Source organism: Rhincodon typus, chromosome 18, assembly GCF_021869965.1.
Source record: "Rhincodon typus isolate 14 chromosome 18, sRhiTyp1.1, whole genome shotgun sequence".
NCBI classification, from domain to species: Eukaryota; Metazoa; Chordata; class Chondrichthyes; order Orectolobiformes; family Rhincodontidae; genus Rhincodon; species Rhincodon typus.
The window spans coordinates 43,947,035-43,971,356 of record NC_063349.1 but is presented as its reverse complement, the minus strand read 5'-3'; the positions used below and the strand labels follow the sequence as shown (position 1 = coordinate 43,971,356).

Genomic DNA, 24,322 nt, shown 5'->3' with positions numbered 1-24,322 from the left:
CAAAGTTATTTCAACTGCAATGTGATTCTTTATTAGGTTTGATCTTTTTGACCCTGCCATACCACTGAAGGATATATTCTCTAGACAGATAATATTGGATTTTGCACAAGGACCTCTTAGGATTAAAGCAGTGAAGATATATCAACTCAATACAATTCTACTGAATCAGGTAAGTAAGGTAATACAAACTGAAAAATGTTGTTTGCTGCACAGTGAACAAATGACCAAATGATTAAAGCACGTGTCAATACTCATAATTCTAACTTTCTGGAGCATAATTTCCTCCATTCAAATACGTTTTAAGTACACATTGTAAGACAGATCCTCATTGCTGCAGGGACTCACATTTCTCTTTCTTCATGCTGCTGATAAGTTTCTTCCTCCAGCGCCTGCATTTGACGGTGAACTCCCAGAAGGTCATTGTTCGCTTTCTGCAGATGATTCTCCAACTCTTCATTGATCTGTCTTAGCCTCTGATTTTCCAGCTTTGACTCTTGCTTCTCACTCAACAGCTCGACACACCGTCCCTCCAGCTGAGATGGGTCCACATGAAGAGATAATGAGATTGAGCTGGACTCTGACACACGAGCCCAGGGTTAATCTAATACAGAGATAGTAGGAACTGCAGATGCTGGAGAATCCGAGACAACAAGGTGCAGGGCTGGATGAACACAGCAGGCCAAGCAGCATCATAGGAGCAGAGAGGCTGACGTTTCGGGCCTAGACCCTTCATCAGAAAAGGGGGAGGGGAAGGGGGTTTTGAAATAAATAGGGAGAGAGTGGGAGGCGGATAGAAGAGGGATAGAGGAGAGGATAGGTGGAGAGGAAACAAACAGGTCGAAGAGGCGGGGATGGGGCCAGGAAAGGTGAGTGTAGGTAGGGAGTTAGGAAGGGGATAGGTCAGTCCAGGGAGGACGGACAGGTCAAGGGGGCGGGATGAGGTTGGTCGGTAGGAGATGGAGGTGCGGCTTGAGGTGGGAGGGGGGGATAGGTGGGAGGAAGAACAGGTTAGGGAGGCAGGGACGAGCTGGACTGGTTTTGGGATGCGGTAGGGGGAGGGGAGATTTTGAAACTTGTGAAATCCACATTGATACCATTGGGCTGCAGGGTTCCCAAGCGGAATATGAGTTGCTGTTCCTGCAACCTTCGGGTGGCATCGTTGTGGCACTGCAGGAGGCCCAGGATGGACATGTCATCTGAGGAATGGGAGGGGGAGTTGAAATGGTTCGCGACTGGGAGGTGCAGTTGTTTGTTGCGAACCGAGCGTAAGTGTTCTGCAAAGCGGTCCCCGAGTCTCCGCTTGGTTTCCCCGATGTAGAGGAAGCCACACTGGGTACAGCGGATGCAGTATACCACATTGGCAGATGTGCAGGTGAACATCTGCTTGATGTGGAAAGTCTTCTTGGGGCCTGGGATGGGGGTGAGGGAGGAGGTATGGGGGCAGGTGTAGCACTTCCTGCGGTTGCAGGGAAAAGTGCCGGGTGTGGTGGAGCTGGAGGGGAGTGTGGAGCGGACAAGGGAGTCACGGAGAGAGTGGTCCCTCCGGAAAGCAGATAAGGGTGGGGAGGGAAAGATGTCTTTGGTGGTGGGGTCGGATTGCAGATGGCGGAAGTGTCGGAGGATGATGCGTTGGATCCGGAGGTTGGTGGGGTGGTACGTGAGGACGAGGGGGATTCTTTTTTGGTTTTTATTGCGTGGACGGGGTGTGAGGGATGAGGTGCGGGAGATGTGGGAGACACGGTTGAGGGCGTTCTCGACCACCGAGTCTTACCTTTATCTGCTTTCCGGAGGGACAACTCTCTCCGTGACTCCCTTGTCCGCTCCACACTCCCCTCCAGCTCCACCACACCCGGCACTTTTCCCTGCAACCGCAGGAAGTGCTACACCTGCCCCCATACCTCCTCCCTCACCCCCATCCCAGGCCCCAAGAAGACTTTCCACATCAAGCAGATGTTCACCTGCACATCTGCCAATGTGGTATACTGCATCCGCTGTACCCAGTGTGGCTTCCTCTACATCGGGGAAACCAAGCGGAGACTCGGGGACCGCTTTGCAGAACACTTACGCTCGGTTCGCAACAAACAACTGCACCTCCCAGTCGCGAACCATTTCAACTCCCCCTCCCATTCCTCAGATGACATGTCCATCCTGGGCCTCCTGCAGTGCCACAACGATGCCACCCGAAGGTTGCAGGAACAGCAACTCATATTCCGCTTGGGAACCCTGCAGCCCAATGGTATCAATGTGGATTTCACAAGTTTCAAAATCTCCCCTCCCCCTACCGCATCCCAAAACCAGTCCAGCTCGTCCCTGCCTCCCTAACCTGTTCTTCCTCCCACCTATCCCCTCCTCCCACCTCAAGCCGCACCTCCATCTCCTACCGACCAACCTCATCCCGCCCCCTTGACCTGTCCGTCCTCCCTGGACTGACCTATCCCCTTCCTAACTCCCTACCTACACTCACCTTTCCTGGCCCCATCCCCGCCTCTTCGACCTGTTTGTTTCCTCTCCACCTATCCTCTCCTCTATCCCTCTTCTATCCGCCTCCCACTCTCTCCCTATTTATTTCAAAACCCCCTTCCCCTCCCCCTTTTCTGATGAAGGGTCTAGGCCCGAAACGTCAGCCTCTCTGCTCCTATGATGCTGCTTGGCCTGCTGTGTTCATCCAGCCCTGCACCTTAATCTAATACAGCCTTACTTTCACATGCACTGGAACTGGAACTTTACTGACATCACACACACACCAGCAAATAAAGTAAAAAACATTGATTGCAGAACACTGGATACTGCTAATTGATTTCACTTGTACACTGTAAGTGGAACTGCAGCTGTATAGGGTGCTGGTGAGGCTAACCTGGAGCACTGTGTACAGTTTTGGTCTCCTTACTTGAGAAAGGATGTATTGGCACTGGAGGGGGTGCAGGGGAGGTTCACTAGGTTGATTCCAGAGTTGAAAGGTTTGGCTTATGAAGAGAGATTGAGTAGACTAGGAGTATATTCATTGGAATTTAGTGATCTGATAAAAACCTACAAAGTTATGAGGGGATTAGATAAGATAGAAGCAGGGAGGTTTTTTCCATTGGCAGGTGAAACTAGAAGTAGGGGACATAGCCTCAAAATAAGGGAGAGCAGATTTAGGGTTGAGTTGAAGAGGAAGTTCTTCACCCAAAGGGTTGTGAATCTGTGGAATTCCCTGCCCAGTGAAGCAGTTGAGGTTACCTTGTTGAATGTTTTTAAGGCAAAGATAGATTGATTTTGGAACAGTAAAGGAATTCAGGGTTACAGTGAATAGGGAGGTAAGTGGAGCTGAGTGCATGAAAAGATCAGCCATGATCTTATTGAATGGCAGAACAGACTCAATGGCCAGGATGGCCTATTCCTGCTCCTATTTCTTGTGGACAATCTCCAAGAATAAATGCTGTGACAAATAAAGGCTCTCATTTGGAGTGTACAAAATTTTTCACAATGAAACAGTCCCAACCCCAATAATTTCAGCTTCCAACTTAACCTATGCACTCATGGTAGACATCACATCCTTAAATTAATATATATTTATACTTTAACAGAATAATCTATGGATTTTACAAAGTTCAAGCAACATGGCATGTTGTGGCATAGCTCAATATACTTTGAAGTAAAATGGAATTTATTTTTCCCTTTTGAACTAATCTTTACTTTGAGAAACAGTCAATAAAAATTGACTTGGGAAGAACTGAGAACAGATTATGAGAATATTTTTTGCAATTTGTTCACGGAACATGGGCATTGCTGGCTGGGACAACCCTCATTGTACACCCAGTTGCCCTTGGGAAGGTGATGGTGAGCTGCCTTCCTGAACTGCTACAGACCTTGGGGTGTAGAGTAACCTTCAGAGCTGTCAGGAAGGGAATGCCAAGCTTTCAACCCAATGACAGCAAAGAAACTAATCTAGAGCAAACAGCCCCCGTCACTTCAAATTTCAGCAACTGAGGCAAAAAAATTTCCAAGCAAAACATTTTCATCAAGCATTTTGAATGTTATTGGCAAAGACTGGAGTGTGCATGGATGCTGCAGTTACAGTCATATTTTGAATAAACAAAATACATCCAATCATGGCTGGAGAAAAGAACTTCTGTTCAAATTGAAAAAAATGCACAGAGACAGGATTTTTAATATATTACACTTAGACACTAAGAAAATTGATCGATAGATCTCTTGTTACTACCACTCTGCTCTGCTCACAATAATTTGTCCATTATTTTCCATTCAATTCAGACTATTATGACTTCCCTCAAAATAGCTTCTGAAGAAAATTTCACTATTGCTTCTTTCCTTGGTAATTTATAATGCTGATGTCCAAAACAAGAATAAAAGTAAACAGGATGATAATGGGCATCTACCAACATCATGGGGATTACCATAGACCAGAAACTGAACTGGACTAGCCATAAAGTAATTAGGAATTGGGTTTATTATCACATGTACTCACATAAGTGCAGTGAAAAGTTTACAAGTCACCACTTATGGCATCATCTTAGGTACAAAGGTACCTTGGTACAGAATCTCAGTTACAAAGCAGAAAATAAGGAAAACAAAGTTAAAAAGTTAAACATTATAATCCTTCTTACTAAAAAGTAGAAAAACAAAGAAACACGTTAACAGTTCAACACCACAGTCCATAAGTGCCTGGCTATGCTGGACTCACATTCCTCACAAGGACTCGACCCTGCCCCAAGTGCCATCCCTGGCCACCTGCTCTCATCGTCTTGCAGCCTGCTGTATATACATACAGTGGCTACAAGAGCAGGTCACAGGCTAGGAATCTCCTGACTTCCTAAAGTCTGCTCACGATCTACAGAACTGACTGGGCAAGACTCTGGTGGGCCAACAGTGTCCCGATCAGAATGTTAAAAGAAGCAAAAACAGAAAGTGCTGGAGAAACTCAGCAGGTTTGGCAGCATCTGCAGAGCAAAAACAGAGTTGACAATTTGGGCCTGGTGATTCTTCATGAGAACTTCTACAATCTTGTGGAGTTCGGTAAGTTTGGAAACTGTGGTAATGTTTACTCAAGACTTATGCAAGGGAGTTAGTAGCAGAAAGGGTTAAGTGATATCACAAGACAAACTCTGGCCAAGGGGAACATTAAGGACTGTTCCTGGGCTGAGCTAACTAGTGCCCTCTAAGCTCACCCATGTGTTCACTAGACTGTGGGTAAGTGACTACTGTTAGTGTTAATGGCATGTAGCTATACTGAAGTGTATTAACTCTTAAGTTGAAGAAAAGCAAAAATCGTAAGTTGAGCCTGCTGTCTCACAAGAGATAATTGTGTATCTAAGATGTGAAGTAACAAGTTATTTCCTGTTTCATCACGATTAAGCGTACCTTCTGTCTAAGACGTTATCAAGAGCTTAGACTAATGAAGGATTGGTAGTGACGAATCTACCCAAAAAGTCCTAGGTCATATCCAATATTATAAGATCCTGGCAGCGCTGGGATTCTCTGTCTCTTATAAGAGGAATTTGCACATGCTCCTATTGTTTAAGAATGGTGGGAAGAGAGAGCCGCAGCAACAATAGACCTGTACATTTCTGGCAGCTGTGGAGAAGTTACCAGAGCGTCTCATTAGGGAGAGAGAGCGCCAAAACAGTTACACAAATATTAGCCAATCAAAGACAGTCTGCGTGCACTTCTTAAGGCTCAAACACATCTAATTAACCTCATTGATGGTGTCACTGATAAGGACTGCTCTGTAGTAAATGGGATTCCAATGTTGGAAAAGGCAAGACCATTCTCTTTTATAGAAAGGTTGAAGTGTTTCTAAATGAAGGGAAGCTACCAAATGTGGATGATAAGAGAAATTTAGTGGTCCACATACAAATCTCACCAAACACTAGTGGTACAAATTGGAATCGGAAAGGTGAAAAAGGAATATTGGCCTAAACTTCAAGGAGCTTCAAATACAAGGATTGGGAGGAATGCTTCAATTATGTTAACCTCTGGCCAGACTGCACCTAGAGAAAGCATGTTTGATTATGAACCACACCCTAGGAAATATATGATGGGCCTGTGGGAAGGGGTGATGGGCTCAATGCAGAATGTTACCAGGGCTACAAGAGTAAAGTTATGAAGACAGGTTACATAAGCTTATATTTCCTTCACTTTAAATGATTGTGAGCAGGTATGATCAAACTGTTTAAAATAATGAAGGAGTTTATAAACTCGTATGAATTAAGATCATAAGAAATCAGAGCAACAGCAGGCCATTCGGCCCCTCAAACTTTCCACCACCAGTTAATGAGATGAGATCATGACTGATCTGAGTCTTTTACCTACCTGTCACCAATAACCCTCAACTTGGCTGTGAATCATAAAAATATCTAACTCACTCATGACAATATTAAACTGTCGCTCTCTGGGGAAGAGAATTCCAAAGACTAATGACCCTCTGAAAGAAGAAATTCCTCCTTATCTCTCTTTTAAATAGGGCGATCCCCTCAATAACTGTATCCCCTAATTCCAGGTTACCCCACAATCCTCTCAGTGTCTACCCTGTCAAGCTTCCCACACCTCACCACCCCACTGGCAGGATCTTGTATAATCCAGTGAGATCACCTCTCATTCTCCTAATATCCAATCGGTTTAGTGAGGAAAGACTGAGCCAAGACATCGGAGGGGAGGTTTAATACAATAGTCGGGGATCTCTGGAACAAGAAGATATAATATCAGAGCGAGGCTGTACAGCAGTTATGTCAGAAACTGCACCCAGTTTACCCTATTCTGCTTTTCAATAAGTTCCTCATGTTGTTTTTCTTTAACACTCAGCAAATATTCCAGTTCTTGGCATCGTGACTTCGAATCTGAATTCTAAACAAATGAAAGAGACACAATCCTCAAATATAAAATCAATTAGAGTATCTAAAACATACATTTGAAATGAATGTATAAATCTGTATTTGAAATCATTCACACTTCACAATTTTTAATAAAAAGTTCGTACTTTCTGAAATATTTTATTTTCTTCACTTTTTATTTGTTGCTCCATTTCATTATAAAGCTGTTTTATTTCTTCACTGTATTCTGCTGCTTTTCTGTAAATAATCAATAAATTCACATGCATTAACATTTCTGAACTAAGCTGTAAATGAAACAAGCCTAACTCAAGTTGAACAGCCAGCCACTGCCCTGAATTCTCACAGTCACATTTTTTTGAGCTAAGAACAAGAATCAACCATATCAAAGAGGCAGAAAGTCCAAAGCATTCAAAATTCTCAAACTCCATTTCTTAATTCTCTTTGTCAAATTTCCCATTAGAATTTTCATAACTCAGTTACAACCTCAAAACTCTTACCGAACGCTGTGGTCAATTGCTGGGGAGCACAGGAGAGTTGAGTTTGTTTGCTCCCTGTGTAGATTATTGCTTTAAGGAAGGTTGTTCTGACCTTGCTAAAGGTCTTTTAGATAATGGACTGCAGAGTCTAGCTGTGATTAGTAAGTAAAAACCAAAAGAACTACAGATACTGTAAATCAGGAACAAAATCAGAAGTTGCTGGAAAAGCTCACTTGCTGCAGTGTTCCAGTCAAGCTCAGTGCAAGCTGAAGAACAACACCTCCTTTGCCGCTTGGGGACCTTGCAGCCCTCCGGACTCAATGCTAAGTTCAATAATTTTAGGGCCTAACTCTCCCAGTGGGGAGGCGATGGCCTAGTGGTATTATCGCTGGACTGTTAATCCAGAGACCCAGATAATGTTCTAGAGACCTGGATTCAAAACCTACCTCAGCAGATGGAGGAATTTCAATTCAATAAATATCTGGGATTAAGAATCTAATCATGACCATGAATCAGTTGTCGATTGCTGGAAAAACCCGTCTGGTTCACTAATGTCCTTCAGGGAAGGAAACTGCCATCCTTACCTGGATCAGGCAGTCATGTGACTCCAGACCCACAGCAATGTGGTTGACTCTTAACTGCCCTCTGGGCAATAAATGCTGCCTAGCCAGCAACACCTTCATCCTGTGAATGAATTTTTAAAAAATGTCCTAGCCCACTACCCCACACACCAGGCCTTGTTATCACATAGTTTGCCATTACACACTACCTATTGTTAGCTACTAACAGTCTCCATTAGCAGCTACTCACCCTCCTAGCGAGATCGTTATCCACTCCGTTGTCTATCAAACTGCTCTTCTCTCTCTTTGGGCTCTACCCCCACCTATTGCTTACTCCTTACCCCCTCTCCCTCCCTACCTTCTTCATATAAACCAACATTTTCCCAGCCACCATCAGTTCTGAGGAAGGGTCACCGGACCTGAAATGTTAACTCTGACATTTTTTTCCCAGATGCTGCCAGACCTGCTGAGCTTTTCCAGCAACTTCTGTGATTAATAGGTGCTAGACACAGTACAATATGGTGACAGCAGACCATAGAGATTAAACTGATCGAAACAGGAGGAACAAACATCTTATAGTTTTGATTGTCAGGGTTGAGAAATCTAATCAAATCAGACCAGGTGGGTTTCTGTGGAACAGCAAGAAAAAAGGGAGCAGGGTTGGAGGTCAAGGAGTGCAACAGGGGCAAAGGGGTGGGTAGGAAGACAAAGGGGCAGAGCAAAGAGATGGGAAAACAGCAGAAGGCAGTGGGGTGGGGCAGAGAGTGAGGGGGAATTGATGTCATGTGTAGTTTAGGGGATTGGACCATTGGAAACATCTTCATTGTGATTAGCAAATGGGCACAAGTGCTCGGGCAGAAGATGGGACATCACAGGTCCAAGGATGAGAGCATCTTAAATGGGAATCCTTCATTCCGAAGCTGTGCTCCTCCAATTTCTAGATTCCATGAAGCATAAACATCCTCTCAGCATCTATCCTGTAAAACCCCCTTCCCTCAGGATCGTACATGCTTCAATGAGATTTTATTTTACCAACATACCTATGTACAAACATACAAATGAGAACAGGGGTAGGATATTCAGCCTCTTGAGTCCACTCTACCCTTGAATAAGATCATGGCTAATCTAATTGTAACCTAAAAACTACACCCCTGTGGTTTATCAAGAACCAATTTACCTCTGCCTTAAAGATTTTGAAAGACTCTACTACCTCCACCTTCTCAGGGATAGAATTCGAAAGGATCACGGCTCTTTGTGAGGAAAAAAAATAAATTGCTTTGTCTCCATTTTATATGGGAGACCCCTGATTATGAAACAGTGACCCCTCATTCCAGATTCTTCCACAAGAGGAAATGTCCTCTCTGGGTCCACTCTGTCAGGATCCCTCAGGATCTTCTATGTTTCCATCAGGTCAGCTCTCACTTTAACGGTGGAAACTGATGGAGGAATCAAATGGTCAGTGGGAATACAGAGTGTGGTAGCAATCTCACAGGAAGGTGACAGGGAACCTGTGGAAGTTATTACAAAGGCAGGTGACAATCATTTGCATGCATGTGGAATGCACAATTTATTTTGGAAATATGATTATGAGCTGTCAGATTCCTAACCAGTGGATAAAAGCAAAGTAGAGAGGACACTGGAGATCTGAAATGAAAACAGTAAAGTCTGGAGAAACTCTTAAGCCCCCATTTCCCTCATCTCCTCTATGCTATTAAGCACTATTCTTTTATTTTGCTGTGGACACCTTTCCCGTCTGTTCCACTTGCTCTTCCTCCCACACTTTTCTGCAGCATGAAACCCATCCATTATCCAGCCCACTTCAGTTCTGAAGAAGTCACGTTGCATGTGAAACTGTCGCTCTGTTTCTCTCGCCACAGATGCTGCCACAACTGGTGAGTTTCTCCAGTGCTTTCTGTTCTTGTCCTGAGCAGCGAGGGAGTGAGATGTCACTTCAATATGGATAGTCAGCCATCTTGCAATGACCTAATACACAAGGAATTGTGAAGTTTGCATCGTCTGAGAGTGATAGATCAGAGGAAGGGGCTGATGGAACAGTCTGAGGGGCATAGATCCTCTAGTGTAAAAGGTAAATCCAAAAATGTAAATAAGAGAGTCTACGTCATCAGGGAAGTGATCTAAGATCACGTCTCCTGGCAGATGGTTCTCTCCAGAAGCCTTGTGTGAAATCTTGAGAACAATGTCCTGTACGTTGTTAATATTTACCAGTTTGAATGGAAGTTAGCACTTGCCGACTTCCAAGAGTCCTGCTATCTTTATCAATCTCACTTCCAGATACAACCAAACCCAAACAACAGAATAATGGGGATCCTAAGGTGGAAAGGGTCAGGGAACAACCTCAGGAGCCAACACTGACACATTAGATCCAGGGTCAGTCACCAATCAAAGGGCTAAAATCAGACCCCAGAGCAATGGGGCAGCAGTGCTAAGACAGGCATCTGCAGGTAACAGAGATACTATTTGCGTAGAGGCAGGAAAGGCAAACGGGCCCATTCAGAGCCATGTTACTGGACAGATCCTACACATTACTTCTCCAATTTAGCCAACCTGTTTCCACTCAGTTTCAGATTCTCCAGCAAGGCTGCTGTCTCCTGCAATAGATTCCCATCTTATATTTCCATATTGAAAATGTGTAATGAATGAAATAGCACCATTTATTACTGGAGTATTGTTAACTGGTAACTTGAAAGAAAATTTCAGATGATGTGTGAAAGCATATATTTTCCCTTTGTCATATATATTCTAAGTCACTTGGAGACGGAGATTGTTAGAGATCAAACAAACCTTTTTAGAGCAAATTCCATCATTTCCCTTTCCTCGTTGGCTTCTTGAATCTGAATAGAAACTCTTTCCAGGAATTCTTCAAAATGAGTAAGTAAATGTGGTCCATCCTTTCTCAGATGTGTCCATAAGTTTCGGATTTCTTGTTGACTGAAAAATGCACAATTTTATTTGATATTTTCACGTGAACTGACCTGCTGGGAGACTCTACAAGGCAGTTCGGATTCCTCAAGGTTATAGGACAGGGAATGATTAGGTCAAGGGACACAGACTTTCATTCAGTTCCCACCTGAAGGTATTACACTTGGTCTTACTTTATACAACATTTTGATTTTTATCATTACATTTACACAGAAAAACTGACGGTTATTGATGACACGAAGTGGTTTGAGCTTCACTGTGGTCACTGGAATTAAATATTAGGCACTGTATTGAATCATCTACTTGACATCCAGGTCTCTCTGCCCTGAAAGAAAAGTAGCAGTAACATCAATAACAGGGGTGCAAGATCATTACGTTACTAACCAGAGTACTAATTTTTGAAACCTAAATTTGTTATAAGCATCTACTCTTGTAGTAACACTTCTTTTTTTTTAATTCTTTCAGTAAATATGGGTGTCAATGGGTAAGGCCAGCATTTGCTGCCTGTCCCTAATTGCCCTTGAACTGAGTGGCTCATTGGCCATCTTAGAGGGCAGTTAAGAGTCAACCACATTGATTTGGGCCTGGAGTCACATGTAGGCCAGATCAGGTTAGGACGGTGGGTTTACTTCCCTAAAAGGGAATGAGTGGATTGGGTTTTGGTGACAATTGATGACAGTTGTGATGGTCACAATTATTGAGGCTAACTTTTAGATTTCAGATTTATTAATCGAATTTAAATGACACCAGCTGGCCTGGTGAAATTTGAAGCTGTGCTTTTGTGCAGCAGGCATGATTTTATCCAGAGACAAGGACAATGAAGGCAAGAGACAGGAGTTATGATCCCAGCTGATGGTAACACTGGACAAGTCAGATCCCACAGTGAAACCTGGTTGATAGTCATAACTTTTATTTTTACAGTTTGTTTACCTTGCTGGTCAGTGACTGAACATTCAGAAAAGGCTGCCAATGTATTTTAAACAGAACATCAAAGTTTATGATACCTAAAACAGATAAAAGTACCATTTACATTACGCTGTACAAGAGCAAATTGAAACAGTCTGTCTCCTACCGCCAAGCCAATTTTGTATCCAATTGATAAGTCTCCGTGAATCCCATGTGATCTAATTTTACTAGCCAGTCAACCATGAGGAACGTTGTCAAAGGCTTTACTAAAGTCCATGTAGACAATGTCTACTGCTCTGCCTTCATCAACCTTTTTGGTTACATCCTCAAAAAACTAAATCAAGTTTGTGAGACAATTTCCCGCTCACAAAGCGATGTTGACTATCCCGAATCAGTCCTTGCCTTTCCAAATGCATGCAAATTCAATCTCTCAGAATCCCCTCCAACAACTTATCACCACAGATCAGCTGATGTTTCAAAGGATGCTAAAAGGCAGGAACTGGGATTTTCCATTTTCTATAATTTCCATCTGAAAGAGATCATATCCAACTCAAAACACCAAAGTCCAGCATAAATCTCAAACTAATCCCACTGCCTCACTCTCTCTCCAAATATCCCTCTATCAATTCCAAACTAATTGCCTCATTCTCTTCCCATAGCCTTGTATCAATCTCAAATTAATCCTAATTCCCGCTCTCTCCTCATAGCCCTATATCAATCCCAACCTAATCTTCCAAGCAAGTGGTTAGGATTTGGATTTACACTGTGTGAGAATGTGACTTTCAAAAGCGATTTGGATGAGCACCCGAGGAGAGAGAGAAAATAGAAAACAGAGCTAGAGGAAAAGAGCAGGGCAGTGAGACCCAGAGTGTTGCTGTTGCAGAGTGCTGGAATGGGCATAACAGGCCGAGTGGCCTTTTTCTGTGCTGTATCCTCTCAGTGGTTCGATATCAATGGCATTCCTGGTGTTCCAGCTGTCATTGCTTAATAAAAGTCATTTGTTAAACATGCATAGCCTTTACCGAACCTGTACTGGCTGTCCTTGCTTCTCAATACTCAGTTAGTTTATCCCAACTGACAGGTCGTCTCTTAGTATTTACAACCACATTCTCCTCCGAGAGATGTTTAAGGGGAATTGGAAATTGTTGCCTTTAGGCTATAGAGTTTCTTCAGTGTCCTCTTTCAGCAACCTTGGGTACTGCCTGGAAATAAAAGCATTGAGACCATCCCAAAGTAGTTTAAAATGTGATTGTTTGAAATTTGGTATTGTTGCCCTTGTCCTGATGAGCATAACATTTGTAACAAGATTCAAACAACTGGATCATTCTGACATACACACCCTTTACAGAGGCAGATTACAAATCACATTTTCAAATCTGCAACTTTGCATCACTTCACTGACAAGATTATAACCCCCAATACATTGGGTTTATCACCAGGCTGAATTAGATGGGCATGTGGGAATATGTTGGAGCTGTACAGAATTTTGGTTGGACCACAGCTAGAGTACTGTATGCAGTTCCGGTCACCACACTGTAGGAAAGATGTGATTGCACTTGACAGACATGCAGCAGAGATTCACCAGGACTGAGATGGAGCCTGAGATGGAGCATTTCAGCTTTCAAGGGAGGCTGGATAAGCTCAGGTTGTTTTCTTTGGAGCAGAAAAGGTTGAGAGGGTCCGGATAGAGGTGTATAAGATTGAGGAGCATGGACAGGGTGGATAGAAATCAGCTGTTCCCCTTAGGGAAAGTGTCAATAACTAGGAGACATAATTATGAGTGAAAGCCAGAGGGGATTTGAGAAAAACATTTTTCACCCAGAAGGTGGAGGAGGTCTGGAATGCACTGACTGGAAGGGTAGGACCGTTAAAAGCCACTTGGATGAGCACTTGAAATGTCATAACATTCAAGGCTATGAACTTAGTGCAGGAAAGTGGGACTCATGTAGATTTAATGCACCTTTGGTGGTACAGACTTGATAGGCTGAAGGGCCTCTTCTGTACTGTATAATTCTACGACTCAAGCTAAACACTGGGGTTCTGATGAAAGGTCATTGACCTGAACCGTTAACTCATGCTCCTCTCTCCACAAATGCTGCCTAATCTGCTGAGTATTTCCAGCATTTTCTTTCATCATTCCAGAATTCTAGCATCTACAACATGCTGTTCTTGTGTATCTGCCGCGGTTTATTTTTAAACAGGCAGAAATATAAAGCAGAAAGGTTCTGCTAAAGAGATAGTAAGAACCGCAGATGCTGGAGTCAGAGATAACACCGTGTGGAGCTGGAGGAACACAGCAGGCCAGGCAGCATCAGAGGAGCAGGAAAGTTGGCGTTTCAGGTCCGGACCCTTCTTCAGAAATGGGTTCTGCTATATTGTGTTGAACCTTGGTTAGAGGATAGTCAAGAATTTGTGAACAGTTCTCTATATTATACAAAGTACAGACAGCAGCTGAAGAAGGTGCAGAAAAGATTTATTAGAATGAAGCCAGACCCAAGATGCTAGACTTGTCTGGTACAAATGAAAGGACTGTAGAATACAAGGGGTCCTGCTATTATGTGACAGTTGCATTCCTGCACAACACTGTGTTATAGAAAATCACGCTATAGAAATAACGGGGCCTAGGGGAAAAGCGAGATTAGGGACAGGCCACCATAAAATATCACTCAAAATCGCTCAAAAATCTCTCAAAAGCCTAACACAAAGGACAGCACAGTTTGAATAAATGTTTAATTCATACCTAATAATGAAATATAAGTACATTTTTAACACCTTATCTTGAAAAAATGTCAAGAAGACTTGATGGGGGAAGAGATTTTGAGGTTGCTCTGCTGTTAATGCAGGGACTGAGGGTCGTCGTCATCATCATCATCACCTACAGGTGAGTTTTGTTTGCAGGGTTAGGGCGAAAAATATTTAATGCAGAAGTGGATGGCTGTAGTTCATTGTCTTCTTGTGGGTTAGCTTAAAAAAGACATCCAGTTTTTGCTGCTTTGCCCTTTTTCTTCTTTCACGAAGAAGCTGTTCATAGGGTGCCAAATAAGATCTTATTCCATGAACTGCTACCCTGCTGCGTTCTGCATTGTAATCACTGTCCTCTAACAGCTGCAACTGTTTCTCATTTTCCCTCAGGATAAAAGACAAAACAGAAGTGGAAAGTTCTTGTGGTGCTGTATCCTGGACTTTATCTTCTTCATCTCCAGCTTCCGCTTCCCCCTCAGCAACAAGTTGTTGTAGATCAGCTGTAGAGAGATTTTCACAGTGAGGCTCAAGCAGCTTTTCAACAACTTCACTCTCCACTTCTTCAAATTCAACTTGCTTTGCAAGATCAGCACAATGTTCTTTGATCCTTGGGAGCTCCTCTGATGGATCAAAGGTTTTAAAATCTTGAAAAAAATCTGGGAGAAGCTTCTGCCAAACTACATGCAAGCAGTCCTTACTGACATCACCCCAGGACTTCATGATAATGTCAATTGCATTCTTCATGTTAAAGCTCTTTCAAAATTGAAGAACACTGTCCTTATCCCCCTAAGTGGCTGCAATCATCCCCTTAAATGCACACCTTAAATAATAAGCTTTAAAGCTGCTATTGCACCCTGGTCCATGGGTGGAAAGAGAGAGGTTGTGCTTGGGGGTAGAAAAAGCTCACCAATGGTGGGAGGATGGCTTGGCGCATTATCCAGGATGTTTTTCTTGCAATATTTTCTAAAAATATCTTCCAAAACATCAACAATAAGGTCACCAATGGAATCACATTATAGCCAACACAAGTTTGCATTTTAGACATAGTGCTCCCCTATTCATCAGTCGTGTTGTAGCCAATTCAAGTTGCTGGAACACGCCTTATAGCAGAATGCCCTGTACCGAAAGCTTCACGGGTGACTTGATACAGATCGTTAAGATTATGAAATTAAAATTAATGCTGTAATTTCTGCACAGAAAGTGGTTGAGGCCAAAACATTGAATGTTTTCAAGAAGCAGATAGGTATAGTTCTTGGAGCTAAAGGGATCAAATGGTATGGGGACAAAACAGGAAGAGGGGACTGAGTTGGTTGATCAGTCACGATCATATAGAATGGTAGAGCAAGCTTGAAGGGATTTGGTCCATCATGGCTGTCCAAAAGAACATCATAATTTAATTCTACTCTCCAATCCTCTCCCTGTAAATCTACATAATATTTCTATTTAAGCAATTGTCCAACGCCCTCTTGAATCCTCAAATGGACAACAGGTTTAACATCTCATCCACAGGAGGGCACCTCCGGCAGTACAGCACTCCCTCAGCACTGCACTGGAGTGTCAGCCTTGATGTCCGTGCTCACATTCTGGAGTGGGACTTGACTGAAAATGTTAAGAGGTGAGATTATTCCAACTAAGCCATGGCTAGCCTACAAATTACCCCTGTATAAAATTCTACTTTACCAATCCCAGTATTTAAACGGATACACATTATGATAAAAAATGTGCTGTATTAAAACTTGACAGACGACAACTGACTTTTTAGAACAGAGAATTTGAGGGAGTTGTCAGAATATTTCCAACGTCATTACTCACTGCAATAGCCTATGGGAAATCAAACCTCACTATTCCCGGAGTCACCAAAATTAAAGATGTTTTAATAATACACAAAATCCCCAGTTTATCTATAAGTAATCAGACTCTAGGTACAGGTAACTAATTATACACTGTCGGCATATTATACTACCGCTATAGGAAGGATGTTATGAAATTTGAAAGGGTTCAGAAAAGATTTACAGGGATGTTGCCAGGGTTGGAGGATTTGGAGAGGCTGAATAGGCTGTAGCTATTTTCCCTGGAGTATCGGAGGATGAGGGTGATCTTATAGAGGTCTATAAAATCATGAGGGCTTTGGATAGGGTGAATAGCCAAAGTCTTTTTCCCAGGGTAGTGGAGTCCAAAACTAGAGGGCATAGGTGAGAGGGCAAAGATTTAAAAGGGACCTAAGGGGGAACTTGTTCACGCAGAGGGTGATGTGTGTGTGGCATGAACTGCCAGAGGAAATGGTGGAGTCTGGTACGATGACAGCATTTAAAAGGCATCTGCATGGGTACATGAATAGGAAAGGTTTAAAGGGATACGGGCTAAATGCTGGCAAATGAGACTAGATTAATGTAGAATATCTGGTCGGTATGGATGAGTTGAACTGAAGGTTCTGTTTCCATGTTGCACATCTCAATGACTCTATGACACTATAAATCAAAACTACAATCCCTTTATAAACACTCCCCCACCTCCTCTCAATCTCTCACACATACAAATGTACATTATGGCAGAGGGAGAGAAGAGCAGGAATGTTGTCTTTTCTCGTGGGGAGAGTTGGTGGTGGTGATGCGGGTGAGTTCAACTGCCTGAGTCATACAATCTGGAATTCCTTTCTCTGAACCTCTCCAACTCTTCACTTCCCACTACTCCTTTAAGACAACCCTTAAAATCTCCTTGTCTGACTCCTTCTGTAGTACAGCATTACATTTTGTTTGATCTTATTCCTGTGAGGCACCTTGAGGTGTTTTTGCTAAGTCACACCTTTATAAACATAATTTGTTGAGGTTGGCAGGAGATTTTTTTAAAATACAAAGTTGAAAGGCTGGACATGAGGGACAGCCTTGGACTGGTGGCTATTGCGAAGGGCACAAACAATAATGGAATATGGTGATTTTTACAAGGGAATTGAAATATAAATTTTTAAGTTTTTATGTTTTACTGTAGTGGCACAGGACCTTGGTGAAACTGTATCTGGAGTTACTAGTTTTGGTGCCTTTATTTGAAAAACAATATAATGGCATTAGAAGCAATATAGGAAAGGTCCACTTGATTCACTTTTGGAACATGGAAGATCTTGAGGGAACTGGACCAGTACAATGTTTCCTCTTGTAGCGGAGATTAAAACCAGGGATATGGTTTCATAATTTAAGACAGGGATGAAGACTTTTTTTTCCTCCCAGAGAATCGTTAGAATGTTGAATTTTCTTTCCCAGGTGGTAAGTGGAGGCTGGCTCTTTACATCTATTCACGGCTGAATTAACATTTTTAACAGACAGGGAAGTGCAGATGAGACCACATCCAGATTAACCATGATCTTAATCAACAGTGGAACAGATTCAATGGGCGGAAGGGCCTCTTCCTGCCCCTACATTGCCTGTCATTGACTCAATAAATTCCTCTTTAAAAATATATTCCAACCACATAAATGGCAAATGGTTATCAACAACATTGTCCAATTAAATGAATTGCTCATTTCCTTATGACCATAAGACATAGGAGGAGCAGAATTAGGCCATTCAGCCCCTCTAGTCTGCACCACCATTCAGTGAGATCATGGCTGATCTGATAATCCTCAACTCTACTTTCCTTCCTTTTCCAAAACCCTTGATTCGCTTCCTGATTAAAAGTCTGTCTAGCTCAGTCTTGTACATACTTAACGCCTCAACAGCCCTCTGCAGCAAAGAATTTCTTAGTTTCACAATCCTGTGAGAGAATAAATTTCTCCTCATTTCTGTCTTAAGTGGATGACTCCTTACTCTGAGATTATTCCTTGTGGTCCTAGCCTCTGTCACAAGAGGAAACGTCCTTTCTGCATCTATCCCTGTGAAGGCCCATTAACAATTCTGTACGTTTCAACAAGGTCTTCTCTAATTCTTTTAGATTCCAATGGGTGTAAGCCAATTTACTCAACGTCACCTCATGAGAACATCTCTCCGTAACCAGGATGAACCAGGGTTTAAAGGGATATGGACTAAATGCAGCACTCCCTCCAATGCCAATATATCTTTCCTTAGACAAGGAAACCAAAACTTTCACAGTTCCAGGTACAGTCTGACTAATGCCTTGTATAGTTTTAGCAAATACCTCCCTAGTTTTGTACTCCATTCAACTTGAAATAAAATCCAATGTTCCATCCACTTTCCCTATTAACCATTGAACATGTATGCAGGCATAGTGTAGGATCCTTCCTTGAAAATACAGCCACAAATATCCAACTGTGTATTGTGACATTTCACTCACTCTTTAAAGAGGTTCCTTGCTCCCAGGTTCCCCATCATGGTTTGGAAGTGGTGTTCCTCATCGTCATCAGCTGTTACCAACTGTTGGGTACACTGATCCAGATACAAGCTCTCAGGCTGATCCTGTCTTCTCCTTAACTTGTCTACAACGATCTTTTCCCCAAACAGGAACTGACCTGAATGTGTAAAAATTCCAAACATTTCTGAATCAGTAAACACATCATGGAGTGATTACAGCACAGAAGGAGGCCCTTCTGCCTATTGTTCCTGTACTGGCTCAGTGCAGGAATCACTTCACTGGTCCCACAGAATCACCCCCCCACCTCACATTGCCCTCTCTCTAAACCCATAAATTCCCACTCAGGAATTTAGGGAACAGGCACTTTCTGGCTTGATCGAGTTATTCAAGGGAATGTTATGACCTTGGTCAAAAAGAAAAAGGAAGCATATGTAAGGTCTAGGAGGACTGGAACTAATGAAGCCCTAGAAGTATGTAAGGGAAGTGGGAAAGAACTTAAAAAAGGAATTAGAAGGGATAAAAGGGGTCATTAGCAAGCAGGATTAAGAAGAATCCCAAGGCTTTTTATATATATATAAAAAGGAAGAGGTTAGCTAGGGAAAGGGTCAGGCCACTCAAGGACAAAGGAGGGAATCTATGTGTGGAGCTAGAAGAGGTGGGTGAGGTCCTAAATGAATACTTGTGGGTCGGTATTCACCAAAGAGAAGGAATTGATGGAGGATGATCTCAGGGAAGGGAGTGTCGACTTTTTAAGCCAAGTTGCTATTAAAAAGGAAGAGGTGTTGTGCATCTTAAAAAGTATTAAGGTAGATAAGTCCCTGGGTCCTGATGGCATCTATCCCAGAATATTGAGGGAAGAAAGAGAACAAATTGCTGGAGCAGTGACAGACATCTTTGTATCCTCTTTGGCCACACGTGAAGTCCCAGAGGACTGGAGAATAGCCAATGTTGTCCCAATGTTTACAAAAGGTTTCAGGAATAATCCAGGAAATTACAGGCCTGTGAGTCTCACGTCAATGGTAGGGAAATTATTGGAAAAGTTTCTCAGGGACAAGATCTATCCACATTTAGAAACAAGTGGACTTATTAGCAATAGACAGCATGGTTTTGTGTGGGGGAAGTCATGCCTCACTAACTTAATCGAGTTTTTTTAAGAGGTGACAAAGATGATTGATGGGAGGAAAGCAGTTGATGTTATCTACATGGACTTCAGTAAAGCCTTTGACAAGGTCCCTCATGGCAGACTGGTACAAAAGGTGAACTCACGTGGTATCGGGATGAGCTGGCAAGATGGGTACAGAACTGGCTTAGTCTTAGGAGGCAGAGGGTAGCAGTGGAAGGATGCTTTTTGGAATGGAGGGTTGTAACTAGTGATGTTCCACAGGGATCAATGTTGGGACCTCTGCTCCTCATGATCTACATAAATAATTTACAGGAAAACGTAGCTGGTCTAATTAGTAAGTTTGCAGTCAATATAAAGATTAGTGGAGTTGCGGATAGTGAGGAGGATTGTCGGGGATACAGCAGAATATAGATCAGTTGGAGGCATGGGCAGAAAAATGACAGATGGAGTTTAATCTGGACAAATGTGAGATGTTGCATTTTAAAAGGTCAAGTACAGGTGGAAATTATACAGTGAATGGCAGAATCCTTACGAGTACTGATATGCAGAGGGATCTGGGTGTGCAGGTCCACAGATCACTGAAGCTGGCAGCGCAGGTAGATAAGGTAGTAAAAAAAGGCCTATAGCATGCTTGCCTTCATTGGAAGGGGTATTGAGTGTAAGGACAAGAAAGTTATGCTGCAGCTTTATAGAACTTTAGTTAGACCACACTTGGAATATTGCACACAGTTCTGCTCACCACACTACCAGAAGGATGTAGATGCTTTGGAGCAGATACAGAAAAGGTTACCAGGATGTTGCCTGGTATCATAGAATCCCTGCAGTGTGGAAACAGGCCCTTTGGCCCAACAAGTCCACACCGACCCTTGCAGCATCCCACCCACACCCATCCCCCCCAATCTACACATCCCTGAAGACTACAGGCAATTTAACATGGCCAATCCACCTAGCTTGCACATCTTTGGACTGTGGGAGGAAACGAGAGCACCCAGTGGAAACCCATGGAGACACAGGGAGAATGGGCAAACTCCACACAGACAGTCGCCCAACAGTGGAATTGAACCCGGGTCCCTGGTGCTGTGAGGCTGCAGTGCTAACCACTGAGCCACCGTGCCACCCTCTATGGGGGATTTTAGCTATGAAGAAAGGTTGGATGGACTGGGATGGTTTTCGCTGGAATGCAGGAGGTTGAGGGGCAACCTGATAAAAGTTTATAAGATTATGAATGGCATGGATGGAGTGGAGGGGTCAATTACATGGGGACATAGGTTCAAGGTGAGGGGGGTGTAGGGAAGTTTAAAAGAGATGAGTGAGACAAGTTTTTCACACAAAGGGTGGTGAGTGCCTGAAACACACTGCTAGAGGAGGTGATGGAAGCAGGCACAATAGCATCATTTAAGAAGCACCTAGACGAATACATGAATAGGAAGGGAATAGAGAGATACGGATTCTGTAAGACAATTTTAGTATGGAAGGGCAAAATGTGTCAGCACAGGCTTGGAGGGCCGAAGGGCCTGTTCCTGTGCTGTGCTCTTTGTTCTATTCAAATGATGGCTCTCCGTTAACTAGCGCAGTACAGTATCATTATGGACGGATGTGCCTCTGCTGGCTATGTTTTTGGTGGTAGAAAGGGCATGTAAATACAGCAGGTTCTCACCCCACCATGTTCCCACTCACCCAACACCTCCACCTGCCACACCTTTACAACCACCTAAGATGAGTTCAAAATGCTGCCCATTGTGTCCAGAAAGAAAAAAAAGTTTAATATTTGACGTAAAATTTTGAGTTCTCAAAAATCCACAAATGAGCACAATTATCTGAAATTCTGCCCTGGTGACTGACTTGATTGGGTTAACATGATCAGGAGTCAACTTCCTGCACACATTTTACTTAGATAAACCCAAGAAGCTCAATTTTTGATTAAAGTTCTTCAATCTTTTACATTGAATTAGCTAAGGTGGCCAAATTGTGCCAAGAAAGTCTACAAACTCTAATGAAAGCTTTTGGGGCTGTTATGTCCAGCATCAACACCACTACACCACTTCCTGACTCCCCAAAGTCTAACCACCATCTACAAGGTACCAGTCAGGAGTGTGATGGAATACTCCCCACTTGCCTGGATGGGTGCAGCCCCAACAACACTCAAGAAGCTTGACACCATCCAGCACAGGGCAGCTTGCTTGATTGGCACCATATCTACAAACATTCAGCAGCTACAGTGTGTATTTTATCTACAAGACACACTATAGAAATTCACCAAGGCTCCTTCACCAGCAGCTGTGATTCTTACCATCAAAAAGGACACGAGCAGCAAATACATGGGGACCCCATCACCTGCACGTTCCCCTCTACATCACTTACCATTCTGGCTTGCAAAAATATCACCATTCCTTCACTGTTGCTGGGTCAAAATCCTGGAAATCCAAACCCCAACCCCCACCACTCCCCCAATGGGTCCTAAATGTGGGTCTACCTACAGCAAATGAACTGCAGCTGCTCAAGAAGGCACCACCTTCTCCAGGGCAATTAGGGATTAGCAATATATACTGGGCCAGTCAGCGATACCCAATTTCTATGAATGGGTAAATGGAAAAGAAAAAAAGTCCAGAAATTGTCATGGCATAAACTCTCATGGCAGAAACCAAAGGGTGAAGTTCAGGCTGTAAACTCACTAAATCCCGTGGTAAATTCCTCCAGTGTCAGAGAACCATTCTGATCAGCATCCAGGGCATCGAACACATCCTGCAGTTCATTTGAACTGAGAGACAGCTCAGTCTGAAGGTGCTGCAAATAAACAAACCTTTCTCAGAAAGTTATTGCAATTTTTAAAAATCAAGCTGTTTAGACATGTCAGGTTGTTTTAAATTCATTCATGAGATGTGGGCTTCACTGACCGGCCCATCCCTAATTGGTCTAGATCTGAGTGGCTTGCTTCAGAAGGTAGTTAAGAGTCAACCACATTGCTTTGGGTTTGGAATTACATTTAGGCCAGATCAAGTAAAGATGTCCGATGTCTCTAAAGGATATTAGTGAACCAGATGGGTTTTTACTATCAATACTGTTTGCTTTCAATTCCAGATTTCATTTTAAAATTCAAATGGCACCTTCCACCATTTGAACACATGCCCCCAGGGCACTAACATGGGGTTCATGAACTACTAATCTAGTGACAATACCAGTCACAGGGAGGAATGAGACAATAAAACTATTTGAACACAGGAATTATGATTTTTAAGTTGAAGTGTTCAGACCTGGGCGCAGATTCAGGTCAGTGAGCAAAGGCGATGTGGGATTGGGAATTAACACAGATGAGGGTGGGGGACATTAAGGTCATAGAGAGTGAAAGATAGGTCAAAACGACAAGGAGCTTGGATGGAGTCAACAGGGAAGACTTGTTTCCCCAGCAGACAGGGTCAATTAACTGAGAACACAGATTTGAGGTGACAGTAGAAGGATTGGGGGGACATGAGGAAACCTTTATCTCCCAGTGATAAAATGAGTATGCAGTGAGTATCTGGAATTTAGTGTCCAGTTTGGGGGTTGAGGTGGAAACCCTCCATTCATTTAAAAGGAATCTGGGTCTGTACTTGAAGTACCTTAATCTGCAAGGCTAAGCAATAGAGCTGGTAAGTCGGGTTAGAATGAGTAGCTTATTCGTTGAGCTGGTGCAGACACAGTGGGTTGAATGACCTCTTACTGTACTGTAAGGAGAAGCAATGGCCTAGTGGTATTAACCCAGGCTGTTAATCCAAAGACCCAGGTTAATTCTCTGTGGAACATAAATTCAAATCCCACCATGGCTAATGGTGGATTTAAGGGAGCACCAATGACTGTTATTGGGGAAAATCCATCAGGAGCACTGATGTCCTTTTAGGGAAGGAAACTTTTCTCCCTACCTAGTTCGGCCTACATTTGACTCCAAGGTCATTACTTTCCGGGCAATTACGGCTGCGTAATAAATACTGGCCTGGTTAGGAGCACCCACATTCTATGAATGAATCTTTTAGAAAAAGCCAAGTGTGGACTGCTACAGATGAGACTGAAGGCACGGCTTAGATAGGCAGAAGTGCCTTGGCAATAAACTCTGGAATTCCTTAGCTAGACGTTTGCACCTCTGTCCCCAGTTTTAAGAGTTTCCTTAAAGCACATCCCGTTGTGATAATTGCCGGGCTGATAGCAGAAAATGAGGATAATTAAAAGCTTCCTTAATTAGAATGGAATAGTTAAACTGATGAGCAAACTAATCAAAAAAAAGTTACAATTAGGCAAAAAAAACAGGAAGTTACCAACAGCTAGGCTTTCACAGATAAAGAGATTAACTCGAATTGGAACTAAAAATAGAAGCAGTTAGCCTTCACAGGACAAATAAAAAAAGAACACTAAAGCAAATGTACAAGGGAGGCAGGTGGAGGGGCCTGTGGGCAGGCAGGAAGGCAGGTGGAGGGG

The 24,322-nt window shown here is 43.0% G+C and overlaps 1 protein-coding gene across 1 annotated transcript in view; it reads right to left on the bottom strand.

Annotated features, from left to right (window-relative positions):
• The window catches only part of cracr2aa (calcium release activated channel regulator 2Aa), a 92,939-nt gene that overhangs the window by 30,770 nt on the left and 37,847 nt on the right, over window positions 1–24,322 (bottom strand). Inside the window, exons 5-10 of the mRNA XM_048607400.1 lie at window positions 22,549–22,660; window positions 18,736–18,910; window positions 10,669–10,815; window positions 6,977–7,067; window positions 6,751–6,843; window positions 346–533 (exon numbers count right to left, since the gene is read on the bottom strand). Of these exons, the coding sequence (XP_048463357.1) occupies window positions 346–533; window positions 6,751–6,843; window positions 6,977–7,067; window positions 10,669–10,815; window positions 18,736–18,910; window positions 22,549–22,660 (806 nt within the window). The remainder of the gene's footprint in view (window positions 1–345; window positions 534–6,750; window positions 6,844–6,976; window positions 7,068–10,668; window positions 10,816–18,735; window positions 18,911–22,548; window positions 22,661–24,322) is intronic.